The following is an 18,819-nucleotide window of genomic DNA, read 5'->3' as shown; positions in this document are numbered from 1 at the left end:
CCTCACAAGGAATACAGGGAAACGAAAGTGCTCTATGAAAATGGGATTCATGGGAAAAGCTTTCCCTTCCTAAACTGACATGGAGTTTGCAGATGAGACAGGAAACTGCAGCAACCTTTCACACCATGTGAAAGGTGACATTACTATCCACCACCCCATAACCCACAGTAGACCCCTGCCGGTAGCGTCAGTCCAAAAACCAGCAGCCGTCACCCCTTTTACCCCTTTCATTTTTCACCCTGTAAGACCAGAGCTCAGGAAGACGCAGGGACACTTTCACATTTTATATAGAAAGACGTTAACAAATAGCTAGTTTGAACTTCGGATCAGAGAGTTGAAGTCCCAGCACAGAAACATCTTCAGCCTAATGTCTAACAAACAGAAATGATAAACCACGTCGGCCACACAGAGGATCACGTTACTGATTCAAAAACAATGTTCAGAACCTTGTGATTGATCGTGGATTCAGAATAAATCCTGAAATTCAAATTAAAAGCACCACGGGACTGTAACAAACATGTCGAAGGTATGTGTTACTGCCTCATACTGATAATGTAAAAAATATATAGTGATAACGTACGTTTTTGAACACCGTTCACTTTTCCTCAGCCCTGAAAGTCAGAACTTAATAAACCTTCAGAAAATACTTGTTCTGCTTCTTCCTCACTGCATTTAACAGATTCATGTTTAACATTCAAGCTGAAAAAAATTACTGCTGCTTTCACCATAATTTCCAGATACGCAGTTAATTGCACACTAACCGTAGGTAAAACAAACAGTCTTTCAGTAAATTAGGTCCTTTCACATCAAGTCAACTCAACATGCAAATATTTGGAAATAACATCAAAAAAGAAACTTCCAGCTATCAATGAACATGTTAAATATGGTAGAGACGGAAGCAGTTCTTTCAGTTTTTGGGATTCTGGTGTCTCTTTTCCCAAGATTTGTCCCAAGCTCAACTTTAAATTATTAGAAAATAAAGTGCCACCAAATCCAGAATCCCCAGACTCTTATTTTGAAAACCAGCATACAGTGTCCAGCTGGGTGGGGTCCAAGCCAAGGTCACCAACTGTTGGCTGACACCCAGAGATACAGGGACCACTGTGGATCCTCACCACCCCCCCCACCCCAGCACGACCCCTAGTGCCGTTGCCCCTGACAACCAGCCAGCCAACCGGACGGCTGCTCTTCAAACAGCCATCCAGGTAGCCAGAGGGCAAACAGGCCAACGGGCTTCACGTTCAACCAGCTGACAACACAACACAGAACCATATAAGCAGGAACGGATCCACAGTCTGTGGAAGCATCCGGGGACATGGGCTGGGGGGGTGGGGGCTCAGGGGCACTGGGTTTCTGCTGCAGCTCTGCAGGAGACGGTGGAGCCAATGAGACGTTTGGTGTCATGGGTCAGTTTGGCATGGAGAACATCAGCTGGACGACTCCAGCACATTAATATCCATCAGGCAGACAGAAAGCAAGTTACAGGAGAATCTGCAACCTGTCAGTGAACGCACCATGAGGCTTTCAGGGAATTTAAACTACAAAACATGGGACAGAGTCAACAATAGACCTCATGCTCTGTTCATCAAATAACACTAGATCTGGACTCTGGGGGGCTTTAGGGGGTGTAAGCAGACCTGTCCTAGACCAGAGAGAGATCTGCTGCTGCTTGTAATACCTGACAGTGAGACGCACATGGCAGCGGTTAATCGTCTCTGTGGCGGATTTTTTTTTTTAAAGATCCTGGTCTGAGAGGTACAGCTAAAGGTCAGGGACAACATGAAGCAATGTGAAGTCTAAATTCCTCAAAATCTGACTCAGGCCTGAAAGACACGAGTTAATTTTGCACATCTGGTTAGTGGAATTTTCATAAATAATGATTATAAATGTCATGTTGGAGCTTCAATTTTCCAACAGCATATAAACAAATTTAAATGAGCTTCACCTTAAACCTGCAACCATGAAAACGCTGCTGAGGCATGAATGTGTCAGTAATAACAGTACAGAATGTCAAACACGATATAACATAACACTAACATCAAAAGTAGTTTTACTTGTATTATTTTTGATGCTTTTGGCAAATGAAGCTTTCATACTTGTCCGCAGAACAGTCGCTCCCCAAAAACTTAATTTATTTCAACCCGGATGTAAGAAAAGGACTTTTGTCCTCTCAGCTCCACTTTTTCATCAAGTCAAACACATTCAGCCTCACAGGAAGTTTTTCAGCCTCCAATGAGACAGAGATGTAGGAAATTTGTCAAAATGAATTTATAACACTAAACATAAGCGTGCGCTTGAGCTTTCTGAATTGTAAATGTGAAAATCTGACAGAACTGATCCATCCATCATTAATCTCAACAACACATCCCTGACACGAGATCTAATTTTCTGCCTATAATCCTCTGACAAGCTGCTCTGCACAATGAATTCACATCTCTCTTCTTTGTGGTTCTTTCTTATCGCGTCAGGGTCATTAACATGTCTTCCGGTAATTCTTAAAAATTAATCATATTGCATATGACCCGTGACGTCCAATTACGCTGCTGCATTCGCCCCATGCTGTCCTGAATCAAATTGCCATTTGACAAACAAGCGTCAAATCGAGGCTGCGAATGCCAAATGAGACGCTTTATGAATCATTTATCACGCCGTTTGATCTCTAAGTACAGAAAAATCATAAACTAAGCGCTGTGTTTGTGTCCCCGCTGTCTCTCAGTCTCTGTATGGATGTGTGTGTGTGACTGTTGCCACAGAATGCGCCACAGTAATTTATTCCCCCAGCTACTTGGAACCATTAGTGAAAGTTCCAGGAGACCAATTAGCATTGGAAACCCACTGGTGCTGCTGTGGTGACAACCTCCTCCAAACTGCCAAAGAAGTGTTATAAACAAACTGGACCCCAGGAGCACTGCCGGGGCCCCTCCAGGGACCCGGGGCCCCTTTCCAAAGACGAAAACAAACCTTGGCTGAGCGTCCACAATATCGCCTTAATGACGTTTCCCCCCGGGCCGCAAACAGGCTAACACAACGGCCGGCTAATGACTGAGAGGAACAACACACACAGACCTGAGAGGGAGTGTGACGCCACCAGAGTGTGTGTGTGTGTGTGTGTGTATGTGCTTGTAAGGCTAAAATCCTGGCAAAAATAAAACAAACAGTGTGTGTGTTGTGGTTGCTGTCACTCATTTTGGCGGCGAGAGTTTGTCCCTCGCTGCTGCTGCAGCTCATCATTGTGTACACGCGTGCGCACGCACGCACACAAACATTCTCTCTCTCCCTCTCACTCAGGCCCCAGAAATAATTCAGCCACAGGAGCCAGTTTGGCCGGCGAGTCTCGGCCGGGCCACACAAGCATCATTACAGCTGGCTGCTCCTCCTCACCGCTCAGCAGGCACTTCAGTCGTCGCCACAAGTGGAATCTACTTAAAGCACAAGGAAAAGGTTTGTCCGGGCATGCTGGCGCTCCACTATCACTCACACACAAAAAACTGAGAGCCCTTCAAAGACTCCCTGAGGATGATGCAGCACGGCGTCAGAGGCCGGCGCTCAGATCACAGCGTCCAGATAACACCAAGCAGCACAGGCCGGGAGCACAAGGCTCGTTTTCAAAGGGCAAGTGTTGTAATTACCCAAAGGCCTGGAACAGTCAGACCTGGGGATCCGCCCCGGCCAGGCAGCAGCTAGGCGGCAGCCAGGCAGCGCCGCCAGGCCTGGAAGCCAGCTTCCTCTCGGTGAGCATGGCAGCAGGTTTTTCTCTGCATTGCCTGGAGCCTGGCAGCCAGCGAGGGAGCACGGTGGCGGCGAGATGAGCAGCCCGGAGCTGGCGAGCCTCCGGGAACCCGCTGGCAACGCCATCGTGCCAACCTGGCTGCCGCCGGCTTGCCTGCTCACTGGGTTGTGGATTGGTAGTTTTGGAAAGCAGAGACCTGTTTAAAAATGGTTAATGTGCTGCGATAAAACAATGGAGAGGTCACAGCTCAAACCCAAACAGAAAAGCTGCATCTGACCCCCACATGGTTTCTGTTCCTGAGTCCTATAACCACATTTTCTGACAGCTGAGGAAAGTCATGCCACATTTCTGTATTTCTACCATTACACACTATTTCCTGGAAAAGAACCAACACAAAAGAATCTGACCTGAGAACATGTGCAGGAATATCCTGAATTCAGGTTTTCATGATTGTAAAAACATCCAGGAGAATCAAACAAGTGACTTTTCCCATGGACAAGACAACTGGACCACGTCACATTTCATTAATAATGTACCTGAGACAGTGTCGATACAACATGTTATGAACAAATTCTGCATCGTGGTACAGAGGAGTTAGGAGTTAAAGCTGACATAAAAATGTACAATGAGATCTGTACGACATTAATGGTTTATGGACTGACTGGTAGTAAGGACCAGGATCACCACTTCTGGAAGTGGATCCTGCCTGAAGCTTATGGTGCCAGAAAGAAAAACAGGTTTTTAAAAAAGTGTCATTTGACATTATGAAGAGTCAAAAACACAATATTTCCCTCTGAGTTACAGAAAGAGAAATAAGAGATAAGTCGCTTTAAACCAGTGTCAATCCTATGTGGATTCAACGAGGTGTTCCTCCACCTGTATATGCTGAAACAGGTGCTACACCCAGAGCTGTAGCCGGCTGTGATCCAGGTAGACAAACCAACAGGGACGCCCACAAGGTGGGTCTCACCTGGGACCGTGATGGTAGAAACAGAGAGATGGAAACAGTGAGCTAGTCTCTGATCCCTCACTCATTAGCGAATGGAAACACAGCATCCATCAGGGGGAAAGCTGGTTAATAATCGCACTCAATCACATAATGACTGAAGCTCAGAGATGCAGACAGCTCGCCGTCATTATGGAAATGAAGCTCATATCGAAGGAATCTGGCAGGGGGAAATGAGCCCGACGCCCCGATAAAAGTCGGAGGAGCAGGGAAGTTTGGAGATGCTGGAGTTTGAGAGATAACAGCACGGAGCAGCTGTCAGCAGAGGTCAAACGACAGGACTGGTTAACATCTGAAGACAGAGTTCGAGTGTGAAGTCGAAACTGGTGTCACTTTGATCTGACACTGTCACAATAAACCCCTAACTCCACAAAAACCACAAACCTCTTCCTCAAAACCAGTTTACTTCATATAGACCAGTCTACTGCACACTGACCACTTAACCACAGACCAGTTAACCTCCTACTTAAACCAGTTTACTTCATGTAAATCAGTCCAGAGCACATCTACTCCACTATACATGTAAACCTGTTACATTAACCAGTTTAACATACACCTAAACCAGTTAACTCTACAGTTTCCTGCACATCCAAACCAGTTCAATCCACAGTAATTTGTGCACATATAAACCAATTACTTGTATATTTACACCAGTCCACTGTGCATCTAAACCAGTTGACTGCAATCAACCAGTTCATTTAGTATTTTAGCATATTATAAAAAAGACCCAGTTCACTGCACAGACAAACCAGTTTGGTTGTTTAAACTAATGAAACTAAATGTAAAATAGTTTCCTCGTCTACGTGCAGAGAAACGTATCAGAGGCTTCAGTCGTGTTCATGTGTGTGTGACATGTATATGTGTGTGTCCTATTTTTATCCCCCCTCCTCTCGCTCGTCTCCTTCACTCCTCAGTCTGAACCAGTAAAACCATTAACTCACAGGCGACAGCAGAGACACGCGGGGCAGGAAAAGTGTTGATTGGTGTGATGAACGACAAACCAGCAGCTGCAGCCATACAAACAGACATACACACAAAGTGTTGTCTCTCTAGCTTGTGTGGTGCTGCATGTTTTCTCATCCAAACATAAAAATGAAGAAAAAAACAACATGCAGCTCAAAGGACTCGATCTGACATACGATAATAAAACACTAAAAAAAATAAAATAAATGTGAAATACTAACAATAAGTAGAAGTGATTGTATTTTAACACTGACACTGCCTCGGATGTGCAGAGATTTAGTGATCAGTCTTTTCATTCTAGATCAATCTAAACTTCCTAAAGCTGTGGCTGATGTGATGAAACTTTTGGTATTTTTGCTTGAAGAAATTTGAAAACATTTCTTCCATTTCCTCACACTGAAATCCAACCGATGGACCAGGTGATTAACCAGACACGGAGAGCCTCCCCAGCTCAGCTTTTTCTTCTCAAATTTGGCTCATTTAGATTTGCTTGGATTTGAATCTGTAACCTAACAGGACAAGACTCAACCCCCTGCCTGCCCGACAGCACCTGCTACACCAGGTGAAACAAAAGAACATCGGCTCACCTGCTGGTAATTAGCATTAGCCACGCAAGAGCCGAAAAACAACAGTCGGTACAATACGCCGATTCCCTGTGTGACAGCAAAACATCGTGTTTTTTCACCCTCCAGCTGAAACTCGTCTGACAATCCAAGACATGACACCTATACTGTTAGTACACACACATGGACACTTCCTCTGCAGCATAATTAACACCCTCCACACACACGTACCAACAAAGATCGACCAACACCCCACACACATACAGTGAGGAGATAATTACACCTTTCAATGTCTCAAAGAGCTGCAGGAGGGAAAAAAAAGGTCCAAAAACATGTCATGTGTCCTGCCACTGAGCAAGGCAGCGAATCATGTGACGTCGTTATCAGGGTTGATTATTGTCTTACCTGCACATGATCTCGTGGGTGAGGAGGACGCGACACATCTCTGGGTTCTTGTCCTGACCTTCATACAGGATGGGCTGATGGGACAGAGAAGACAGGTGAGAAGCTGCAGTTCACCATCCATTTAAACCAGTTTACCCTACAGATAAACCAGTTTACATAAAAACCAGTTCACCCTACAGATAAACCAGTTGACAGATAAACCAGTTTACATATAAACCAGTTTACCCTACAGATAAACCAGTTGACAGATAAACCAGTTCACATATAAACCAGTTTACCCTACAGATAAACCAGTTGACAGATAAACCAGTTCACATATAAACCAGTTTACCCTACAGATAAACCAGTTGACAGATAAACCAGTTTACATATAAACCAGTTGACAGATAAAACCAGTTTACCCTAGAGATAAACCAGTTAACATATAAACCAGTTTACCATACAGATAAACCAGTTTACATATAAACCAGTTTACCCTACAGATAAACCAGTTGACAGATAAACCAGTTTACCCTACAGATAAACCAGTTGACAGATAAACCAGTTTACCCTACAGATAAACCAGTTTACTCTACAGATTACCCAGTTTACCCTACAGATAAACTAATATACAGTAGAAGGAAACCAGTCTGTTGCCCATGTAAACTGGTTTTTCCTCAAACATTAGCCAGCTTCATGTAACTGGGAACCAGTTCACAGTGGAGATGAACCAGTGGATGTGTACAGGTGTTGCTGTAATTGTGTCCACGCCCCATCTGCAGCCAACAACAAACATGGCCTCCGACTACCTCCCACCTCCCCTTTCAGCCGTCTCAGATTCCTCCAACCTTCCCAGAATTCCCTGCCAGATGGTGGGCGTCGCCATGGGATAACGCCCCACCCCACCCCCCCCCCACCGAGCTGTCATGTCAGCGTCCGGATGATGGATGACCGCTGAGAGGAGGTGTGTGTGTGTGTTTTCTGTAATACCCTGGTGATTGTAAATGAACTCCAGTCAGTGTGTGTGTGTGTGTCCGTCCTTCCCCCTGTTTTTCCTACGATGACCGACCACTACCTCATCCACCTTTATAGTCCAAACAGACCTCCACCCTGCACACACACCCCTGGGGGGCAATACTTTCAGGATAACGACCACTTCTGCATTATTGATCCTGATCCTGGCTCTGTTCCTCTGGATTAAAACGCTCCGTTTGACCAGGAGGGATGTGTGTGAGTGTGTGTGTGCTGGTCGATATTTATACATCATTCCTGATGCAAAAATCCCACGAGCTTGTGACTTTCCTGCTGGTTTGTGGGTTAATGTCCATGTTCTGCTGTGAGTGTGTGCTCTCCCTGCCTGTCTTTGTGAGGACCAGCTGCAGCTTTAGACCTTCGCTGTGCTGATACTTTTCGGGGGGCTTGATTTGGAAACATGACACACATCGTAATACTTTCTCAGCACTGAAATATCAGAAACGTGATCTTTACTACAAATTGCTGGAAATTTGAGATTTGAAGTTAGAATCGGGTTTAAAATCTATATCTTTCTCTCCCAGGTGAGAAAGTACCGAGTCCTTCAGCTTTTCTCCGGCTGCTCCTTCTCGCCCTGATAATCCTGTGGATGCGGGGGCCCCTAACAGGCCCTCGACTGGGTTTTATCGATCCGCGGGGCCTCCAGCCAACCTGTCTGTCAGGTCTGACTGTCGACCGGTGGGGTGTCATGTAGTGGGAGGTGGAGGTGTGAGGAGGTGTCAGGATCGTTGTCTCCAGTGTGCCGTCGCTGTGCCACATTAGGGCCTATTGATCGGTTTCCACACTGACGCTTTGTCGGGGGGCCGCTTGATTCATCGATCGGTGACATACCGACAGGGCCCAACTGGGGTGGGGGTGCTATGACAGAATAAGCTGGAGGGATGTTCAGGAGATCAGACAGGTGTTTGATAAGCTGCCTTGGGGTATCTGCACACTTCCTGTAGTTAACTTCACTTTTTTTTTTTTGTAAATTTGCTTTACAGCTTTTTATGCTTTTGTTATTGGTGTTAATTATTAGACACTTTAGTTATAAAATCCATCAAATGCCTAAAAAAGTACTTTCAGAGGATGATTCCCAGATTCATTTTTCTGAAGTGAGCGCTGTGAGGTGAGGGGGGACTACAGGACTGACTCTGCAGGATCAACAGGAATCTGGAAATATTTGGGGGTTTTTCTTGGCACAGGAACCGTTCACAGGTTCAGAACCCACATGGGGGTTCTGAGTGAGAGAAAACCGGAAAAGTGGGAGGACTGGGAGGACCTGCTGCAAGACCGAGCTACACAGCTGGAAAGGAAAACACATCAGCACAGCTCGGGTTTAGCGAAGGGTGTAGAGGATGGGGACAGAGGCCAAGTTTAAGAGTTATGGCACATGTTCCTGAGGAGATTTCTTCATGGAAAGAAGAGTTGTCAGAGATACAGAGGAGGTCCAGAGTTAAGGACTGAGGAAGGAAAACAGAGTTTAAGGGAATTTTTGGGGGTTTACAGAAGACCTCAAAAATACAGCAGGTTTCTGCAGTTGGAACCAGCAGTTTTAACGTCTATAGTCATGTTGGTTTAGAGAAACGTGTTAAAAGCATTACAGAATTTATAGAAAAGGGGTTCATGAGTTCTGGAAAGCTGAAGTTTCAGGGTCAGAGCAAAATCTCTGGTGTTTCCTGAAAGAGCAACAGTCTGTGTTAGGGCCTCATTTTAGCTTCAGATTCTACAGGTACAGAACTGCTCTACAAGACCAGAGGACGGGGAAACCTGCTGTTCAGACCAGGGTTAACGGTTTAGTGACACCTGAGTGAAAAAACTTTTCATTTCTGACAAATCTTCGCTGAGATAAAAGCTTTATTAGCAGGAATTACAGTGGTCACAAAGTTTCATTAGGAAACTGCTGCTTTTCTGAGCCAAATGACATTAATACACAACAGCAAATATGTTTTATAGGATCTGTGACCACATTTCCTCTGCACTAAAGCCTCCGCTCTCACAGTCCAGGTTCTGGTTCTGTTCTGACTCAGCTCAGAGAAAAATGCTGCTCTGATTTCACACATTGAACCTGAACCTCCATCTGTCCTTAACCTTTCCTGGCCTCCTCCCGCAGCTTTAATCCAGTGACTCTGTACTTAACACAAGTAAGAAAACTGTATTTATAAGTTTGAGGTACTTGAACTTTAAAGCCACGTTATATTTCTACACTACTATGTTTTACAGGCAAATGTCACACTACATTTATTTTACAGCTTTGCTCACTTGCACTTTAATATCATGTTTCTTTGAAAAACATGATAATATCTAAAATATATCATTACACATTGTGAAACATGAAACCAGTATCTCCATCCTTCCAGAACCAGGTACGTGAACTCTGGTCTCCAATCACCTCAACCACCTCCTGAGACTCTGCTGCTGCTAACAAACACAGTGCTTCATTTATTCAAAGACAACAACAACAATAATAATCATCCAGCCAGTGAAAACATTTCCTACTGCGGCGTATCGGCTGTTGCAGCGAAATTTTAAGGACACACGGTTGGTTCTTGGTTGGTTCTCCTTGTGTTTTCCTACAGGAATTACATCTTACCTGCCTCCTCAGGATTCAGGTTTCGTATTTCTAGCTGCTCTGGTGTGTATGCGTGTGTTTGTTGTCCCTAATTTTCTTTTATATGACAGGCCCCAAAGAATTAAGTCAATATAAAGCTGAATCCCAGACCTGGACTCAGGTGAGTCAAGAGGTTCTGGGTGTTTGTAGCTTCTCACCTGTTTGGTCATGGAGTCTATCAGCCGAACATAAAGATCCTGTTCTGTCCTGATGCCTGAAAAACACAAAAAAAACACATAAAAACTGTCACATAATTCGGCTGAACACAGTTTATATGAGAATTACTGTCAGAGTTATTGGAGTCAGAGAAGAATCGACTGCCTCACATTTACACCACCAATGCATGCATTAGCCTGTTATGCTAATTTGATGCACAAGAGAAGAAAAATCCCCCCCAACAAAAGATTCCTAATAATGTGCTATAAATGAATTCTGTTATTATTTATGTCCCGGTAGTGTATTTATGCTTTCTGTAGCTCGTGTCATCTCGTCCCAGCCACGCTAACCCCCCTCAGCAAAAACAAACATTAGCGCGGCTCCAGAGCTGTTTATTATTTATAGGCCAGGCGCCTTTAACTGCAGAGCGCTCCGCCACCCCCCCCCGCTGACTTCTTCCTCAAGGATAACAAGGAATCCTCATTCTCCGACAAATTAAATATCAATCAGGATTGCTTGTCTTTTATTAGCTATGCATCCGGGCGTAAACGTGACACAAACACGACATGGGGTGGAGGAAGCAAATTGCAGGGAACACCTGTTAGCGGCGGAGCAGCTCTAATTGTGCTCAATGCTGTGGGTTTGGGTATTTTTTTCCTCTTGTTTTTCAGGCCGTTTCCTCGCAGCTTCCTCTGCTTTCTAATTGACATGATTCACTCCTCGTGCTGCCGCTGAGTGCTGAGCAGTCTGCAGACTAAATGGCGGCTATCCGTCCCGGTTGCAGATGAGGTCAATTACCTCCGTACGATGCTAATCCGACGATGCCGACTCATATTAGAGTGATTTATCCCACCTTGGAAGAAAACGCTCTTTTATGTCCCACTTTATCTGGCGTTTCTGCGGGGGTCTGAGAGCATTATGGCCGTCCTCCTCCTGCAGGTCTGGACTCATGCCAGCACAAAGCCTAGCTGTGTGTTTTGAATCAGCTAAAGATCCCTTCATTTCCCCCCCAATGGACAAAACAGAGTTCAGGTTTGGTGAGTTGTCAGATATTCCAGATGTCTGCAGTACAGCTCGCTTTGTGTGTGTGTGTGTGTGTGTGTGTGTGTGTGTGTGTGTGTGTGTGTGTGTGTGTGCTGATAATGACAAAGTTTTTCCAGCCTCTCAGTCTTAAACAGTCCACTGAGGTGACCTTTAATAGAAATTCTACAAATTCTCAACTGTAATTCATCCACAGAAAGTTCGGCTACAAACCAACACAGACCGTTTCACCCGTGGGAAACAAACCATCATTACCTCCTCTTCATCAGTCAGTGCTGCAGATCTGAATCCAGTCACCTGACCTACAGAGCTGCCATTTAAAAACCTCCATTCAGGTTCACGCTGCCATTCATTACCTGAAGGGGTTTTTGGGGGTCTTAAATAAGCAAATACATTGTATTTGTAATTGTATTTGTAATAGTAATTGTACTAAATTCTAATAAGGTTTTGGAGGTAACATATATATAATATAACACCACATTGCTGGCTGGATTACATTTACTGGCAGCATCTTTTTTCAGTCCACGAACAACCCTGGGGATCACATGTCCTTAAAAGGACCGGATATTCACCCTGTTTATTCCACGCTGGGTGACCGAGGTCATAAGTCACCTCAACTTTTACAAACCTTGTGATGTTTCTTCAGCTCCTCCTCGTGTTTCACATGCCCGTCATTAAAACTGGTAAAACTGTGCCCAGCTATGTAACCCTGCCTCCCTCCTCTCTCTGGCACTAAACCATCCCAAGTTACACCGAGGAAACAAACGCCACAGGCCGGGTGATGTTCAGAGACAACATCTTTTTCAATGACTTGGTTCAGGTTCAGTGTTTGTCTCTGAGCTGAGAGTCTGAACACAAACTGGGTCATAAAGCTGGACTCTGCAGGTGGAGGCATTTCTATGGAAAACCTGCACGTTATCTGGGAACATTTTACTGCAGCTAACTTTCCAAATATTGTTAATTTAATCACATTTTCCTTCAAACATATTTGCTGCTGCATGTTTGATGTAAATAAACATAATTTGGAGGAGACGAGGTTACTGCTTCATTTTTCTATTCCTTCTGGGAGGAGTGGGGTCAGGGGCTGTGGGACGACCACAGGAACTTGTATTTGGTGTATTCTCGTAAACAGAGACCAGTCTGAGTTGTGTTAGATTATGTTTCCTAAAGCAAGTGCCCCAAACTGCCTGAAGAGAAGCATGAAAATATTAATAAGGCTTTCCTTATCAGTATTTCCTGCTCCAGCATCAAGATATTCCACGTTTTTCTAAACATATATTTTTGGCTCCATTACTTTGAAGCCCCTCACACTAACTAAATGATCAGTGTGTGTACTCAGGGATCAGTCTCACCGTTGCTGTAGAGGAGCTGGAGCCTGTAGTGGATCCCATTGTTGGTCTTCTCTCCATTGTACTCCTGTCGCACAAACACAAATCACTCGTCATTCAACTGTGATAGAGACAAAACATTTACAGGTTTCCAGCTGCGCAGCCACGACGCAGCCTGAGTCCTCTCTGATGGACGTTCACATCTCTGTTATCAAGGAATAATAAGACATTAACAAATAGTTTGATAGTTTAGATGCTCTTCTTACATTTCTGTCTAGGCCCAAAACTACACAAGTACAGGAAAAAATAATATCATTATAAAATATTTTAAACAGGAAGTTTTTATGGCAAAACCTTGTGATAATAAATTCAAATTTCTACTTGCTAACTCAAAATTTGACATACTAAATAAATCAGTTTAAAACAAATTTGACCTTTTTTCTGCACACAACAATATGTGGAGCTGGTTTTTGGAAAAAGACGGGCCTCTGTTGGTGAGGAAGAACCATGTGAGCCAGGTCAGCGGTGTGGCTCCCTGCTGTGTTTTTAATAGTTTTTGGACAATAGTGGAGGTCTACGGCTCAGACCAATAAGCTGAACCAAGTTCTGGATCCACACAGATTATGCTGAGGACACCACATTCATTGTTGCTGTCGGTCTCTGGACGGGGTTTGGACTCAATTACACACATAGTCATCAGTCTCATTGTGCACTCTGTGAAATAACGTTTTTTTTTTATTCTTCTGTTGATTTTGTTTCTTTTCTCTCTTGACTCTTCCTCACCTTCCTGCCCTTCATTTCTTCTCTCATTCAGCCTTTATTTCATTTCATTCCACCTAAACTCTCTCTCTCTCCGTCTCTCTCATTTCAGCCTCTGTCGGTCGGCCGCTCGGTGCCAACTGTGCCTGGGAGTGTTGGCTCAGTCCCAGTGTGTGTTGGGGGTGGGGGGGTACTGGGGCGAGAGACTAGAGGTCAAAGCAGAGGTGAGGTGAGTGAGTGGGTGGTGGGGAGGATTTAGTGCCAGCTGGCAACGGATCAAAGACCAAACGCCCCCAAACCTGTCTGGATGTTTGTATTATTATCATTAGTACTATTAGGAACAGGAGTGATTTCAGATGGTGCACGTTTTTTATATTTTTCTTATTGTCAACAAATCCCATGTACACACAGCAGCCAATGTTTACCATCTCTGTGGGTCCAGCTGAAGACAAATCTATAGAAACACAAATACATTATTTTATTTTTAAAGTGTATCTTTCTAAAGCAGCTGCTCACTCACTGGTTTTTAATTAAACAAACAGGAGCAATCAGGTCCTTAGTTGACTATTTTCCAGTGGCGGATGAATTCACATTTTCACTTTGTCTTTTTTTTAATCAAACAAACAGGAGAGCATTTTGTTGGGGACTAGTTTCAGCAGTGGATTAATCTTCTGTGTCCAGGTTTACTGTAGTTTTTCACTCTGGGACCTGATTAGAAAACAAGAAGCTTGGGAAAAAAAAAAAACAGAAGTCACCTTGTCTTTCTCCACAAAATCCACATAGGAAGTCCTCTCGATCTCAACCGGCTGCCCCTGCCGGTCGTACAGCGCCAGTACGAAGTGGAAGAAGTTGGACTTCCTCAGGTTGGACGGAGGCTGCTTCTCGAAGTGAGCTCGGGCTAAACCCACCCCGCTGAAACACACACAAAGACAGAGGATCTTTATGAAACTGCAGAGGTGTTGGCCGTTAACTGTAACACCAACAATTGTTCCTTTACATGTGTATTTCTATTCGAAAAGTTGCCTGCTGATACCGGGAAAAGGAACAGAATGTAATTAAAGTTACAGCCCATCTGCATGAAGATATATCAATAAATTAACAGACACGATCAGCCAATAGATCATTGCAACATAAAAACGCTACGCAAACACTAAAAACCAGGAAAGAGTACAAGTACTGCACTTATGTATAAATGTAGATTCTATCACATGAAATACTTAATGATGAATATTGAACTTTTTACTGCACAAAATATATAAAGAGATTTTAATAAAGGGTGATTTTGTATAAATAAACTATCCAGTATAAATGACAGAAAACTAACTCAACTATTTTGATAATCATTTAATCTATTTTTTATGTAAAAACACCAAACAATTTCTCAGACAAAGTTTTGCTGCTTGTTTTTTGACTGACTTCAATAATGTGCAGGTTTGGTCTGTTGGTTGGACAGGCCAAACGTTTGAAGATGTCACTTTAGGCTCTGGAAACTGTGATGGACATTTCTCACCAAATAATCAATCACTTGATCTGAAAATAATCTGTTTCAGGCCCATAAAGAACAGCTCAATATGAAACCTCCGGGTAAAGGCCTAGTACAATAAGCGGACTTTGCATTGAGATGATTTTGACAAACCCACGCAGGCTGTTTTACTGATTCCGTCATTACATCTGAATTTGAGAGCCTGTGTGTTTCAGCTGTCAGTCAAAGACACAGCTGGGAATCACACGCTAATGTCGAACTAGGGGCTGAGGCCACGACCTTCCAAACCCTGTTTCCAGACAATCTGCACTACAACCATCAGTCGGGCTCATTAGTACAATATTTCTGGGTAAACTTAAATAAAACACAGCAGGACACAGCGAGCGGTTAACTCCTCAGGTGACTGAAACCGGGGAGGTACCTGAACCGAACGGCTTTATCATGTGTGTGTCCTCCTCTCTGTAAGCCTGACCTTTCACATAAAAGCCTGAAAAACTGTAGAGACAGAGGCCAAAACCCAGGAGGATGAGACTCTTCCTCCAGGCTGAGAGTCAGACAGCAGGAGGGGGAGGACATTATCTACCTCCATATATTAAAGAAAAAAGTCTGTGGTCTCCATCGTTTCTTACAGGAACGTCTGAAGCCTGAAGTTTACCACAGTGTGCACCAGTACCTGGAGGAAATGAACTCAACATTTCATTAAAAATATTTCTTTATGGAACGTCTGCAAAATATATGCTTGATCAGTGGTACACTGTAAAAAAAAAAAAAAAAACAGCAGTGCATCATATTTTACAAGGTGTTTGCAGCATCAGTGTCCAATGAAAACCACAAAAAACCTTCATCAGTTTCCAACTAATTCAAGTTTTTCAAAAAATACATATTTTTTTAGCTTAAGACATTTTAACGCCATAAACGATCATTTAGTTCTTCAGTTTATCAGAAAAAAATCTAATTCCGAATGACACTTGGAGCAGCTGCCAGATAAATGCAGTGCAGTAAAAAGTACAAGGAGTCTCTGAAGTGTGAAGTAGCAGAAAATGGAAATACTCAAGTAAAGTACAAAAACCTCAGAAGTGTACTTGAGTATGTAAATGTATTTTACACCACTGGAAAATGCATGAAAACAGTTTACAACCTGCTACATAGAAAAACAACTGAGTGAACTAAAACATGCACACTAAAATTATTTCAGGCATAAATAAATGTATGATGAGGATGACGTACAATATTGTTTTTGTCTGAACATTTGATCGTACATTGTAAGAAAGACAGTGGTCAGTTTTCTTAAAGCAGATAAACGTTAACTATACTTGTTCCTGTCTACCGTGTTACTTTGTTAAAAGTAATTCAACTTAACTGAACAAAAATGTTCAATTTGATTTATATGAAAGGACAGGAAACAGAAACGTATCTTTAAATGGGACAATGCATAAATGTTTTTCCTAATATGAACAGTGTATAATTTTTTTTGACTGAAGGTCAAAGGTCACATTACTTTTGATTTACTGTTCTCAGACAAGAACATGGTCCAGTATGTTCAAATGAATATATTTAAAATGATTAAAGAAATGCATGTGAGGTTCCTCTTGGCTCTGTGTTGGGCCCATTATTGAATATTTTCATAAATAATAAATTGAACTAAACACATAATGTTTTGTCCCTCAAACGTTCACTGAAATTTTTAATCATCTTGTTGGTGTAATGATTCCTTGACTGGGACATGAACTTCTGATCATAGTGTTGATTATTTACACTATGATAATCACTAGCTGAAGGTCAGAGGTCATCCTACTTTTGATTTAAAGCTCGTCAGAAGCTTCAGCATCACACTTGGTAAAAATAAAAAATCCTTTAATTCATTCTGTCAGAATAAAAACATCAATGAGATCATTTCAGTAAAAGTGAATAAAAATCCTTGTAGATCGTGAAATAAAAATCGATGTTGTTGCAGGAAGCGACCTCTGATCCCAGCCTGGAGAGTTTCAAAGTGTCTGAGGGGGAAACACTCAAAACAGTCGAATATTTTTACATCAATCTCATTTCCCTGCTCGTTTTGTTTCCTAAAACGCTTTATGATCAATACGATTGCTGGGGCATAGATAAATATTTATTCATGCTCAGGGTTTGTTTTTGGAAACTCGCCTGCTCTCTCTCAGCCTCAGTGTTTGTCGGCTCAGGGGTGTATTCCCCAGACGGCAGATTAATACAGCCGTGACCTTTCTGCACCCCCATTACCAATGCTTAATGCCTCATTTGTAGGCCAGTTTGGTGAAAGCTAATTCTTCCTTCTCGCAGCGCTTGGCCGGGTGGACGGTGGAGTCGAGAGGAGGATGGCAGCTTAGGTGTGTGTCTGTCAGGGTGGAGTCTGTTTCAACGGCGGTTCGGTGGGAATAAAATCAGCTGAGTAAAAATAAACCGACACAGTGAGCAATCACAGCGTGGCAGGCTTCAACACTTCTACTACCAGAGACTTTCACTGCAGGAAAAAAAACATCTGTTTTTATCTTCACTGCTATTTTCATACACGTTTAATGTAGTCAAACAACGTGTGCAAAATGTATGAAGGTATCACAAGTCAAAGTACTCTGTATGCAGAGCAGTAGGCTATATTATATAACTGGTCTCCTGTTACTGATGCATTCAGCAGAATTGTAAGGTTTAAGTTGTTTGAGGTGACTAATGGTGCTAACCTGTTTTATATTATGTACAATGCTGAGCTGCAACTATTTGGATAATTCATTGAATGTTTTAATCATGTTTAAGTAAAAACACCAAATCAGTTTCCTGGTAGCAGATGAGAGGATGTGGATTTCTAAGGTGTTGGCTTTTTGCTGCTTTAGATAAGTTGTTCTGGTTTGCAGGTATTTTTTGCTGCAGTGCCTGCACTCAGTGCTGCTCTTACCTGTTTAGAACGGGGTTTTCTACTTCAAAGCAGCTTTAATCAGTGTTTTTATTAGACAGCTGCATAGATGATGCCAGTGTGTAAAGTCCAGGTGTGTGTCAGTGACTGATCAGCTGAACATGTTAACGTTCAGCTGATCGTGTTTCAGGGTTCTTGTTCCCCGTCAGTGCTCTCCTAGCCTGGTTCTGGGCCTCAGTGTTTCAGGGTTCTCGTTCCCTGTCATTGCTCTCATAGTCTGGTTCTGGGCCTCAGTGTTTCAGCAGCTGTTTTCAGAGCTGCAGCTGCAAAAAGCCACAGTTCTCTACCTGCTCGGCAGCAAACAGCAGACAGACAGTCAGAGACAAGCTGGTGAACATAGTGGAGCATTTAACAGCTAAAGAGCCAGAGATTTCCCTCAGGAGGTGGTGGAGACCAAACCCAGAGCAAAAACTGAGGGAACACTGGGCTAAGAATCACCAGAAAGTGACGAGTTAGACGTGTCTGCCATGCTTACCAAAGAAATACACTGACTAAGGGTTTGTGATTTCTGTAAGTCAACTTCCAACAAAGTGTACAGCCACACACTGGAAACAGCCTTCTGTTGGACTCATCATGCAGCTGTAGCAGGGCAAGAGGATGGACAGAGACATGCATGCTGACTCAGAATCTTCACTTTGTTTCTGATTACTTCTGTGTCAGTACTCTTCATTTACTATTTGCTGCTCTTCATAGCTTTTATTTTTCCCCCATGATTCATTTTATGTACAGTAGATGCCACTGAGGTTTCTAACCTACTTTTTTAAAGTGACATAAAGGACTTGCTCTGTAATTCTGCACTGATGACACTTCAGTGGGCCTGTGTTAGTGAACACAGTTTATATTTTCTTATCTTTATTTGTG

At 43.2% G+C, this 18,819-nt stretch overlaps 1 protein-coding gene across 3 annotated transcripts in view; it reads right to left on the bottom strand.

Moving 5' to 3' along the window:
• LOC113144407 (transcription factor COE3) overlaps window positions 1-18,819 on the bottom strand; it is a 127,733-nt gene that overhangs the window by 94,501 nt on the left and 14,413 nt on the right. For all 3 annotated transcript variants that reach the window (XM_026330459.2, XM_026330461.2, XM_026330460.2), the window contains exons 2-5: window positions 14,308-14,464; window positions 12,818-12,881; window positions 10,427-10,482; window positions 6,668-6,741 (exon numbers count right to left, since the gene is read on the bottom strand). In XM_026330459.2, the coding sequence (XP_026186244.1) occupies window positions 6,668-6,741; window positions 10,427-10,482; window positions 12,818-12,881; window positions 14,308-14,464 (351 nt within the window). The remainder of the gene's footprint in view (window positions 1-6,667; window positions 6,742-10,426; window positions 10,483-12,817; window positions 12,882-14,307; window positions 14,465-18,819) is intronic.

Source organism: Mastacembelus armatus, chromosome 10 (genome assembly GCF_900324485.2).
Source record: "Mastacembelus armatus chromosome 10, fMasArm1.2, whole genome shotgun sequence".
Lineage (NCBI taxonomy): Eukaryota > Metazoa > Chordata > Actinopteri > Synbranchiformes > Mastacembelidae > Mastacembelus > Mastacembelus armatus.
Note: the sequence above shows the minus strand (reverse complement) of the source record. Positions and strands in the feature narration are given on the sequence as shown.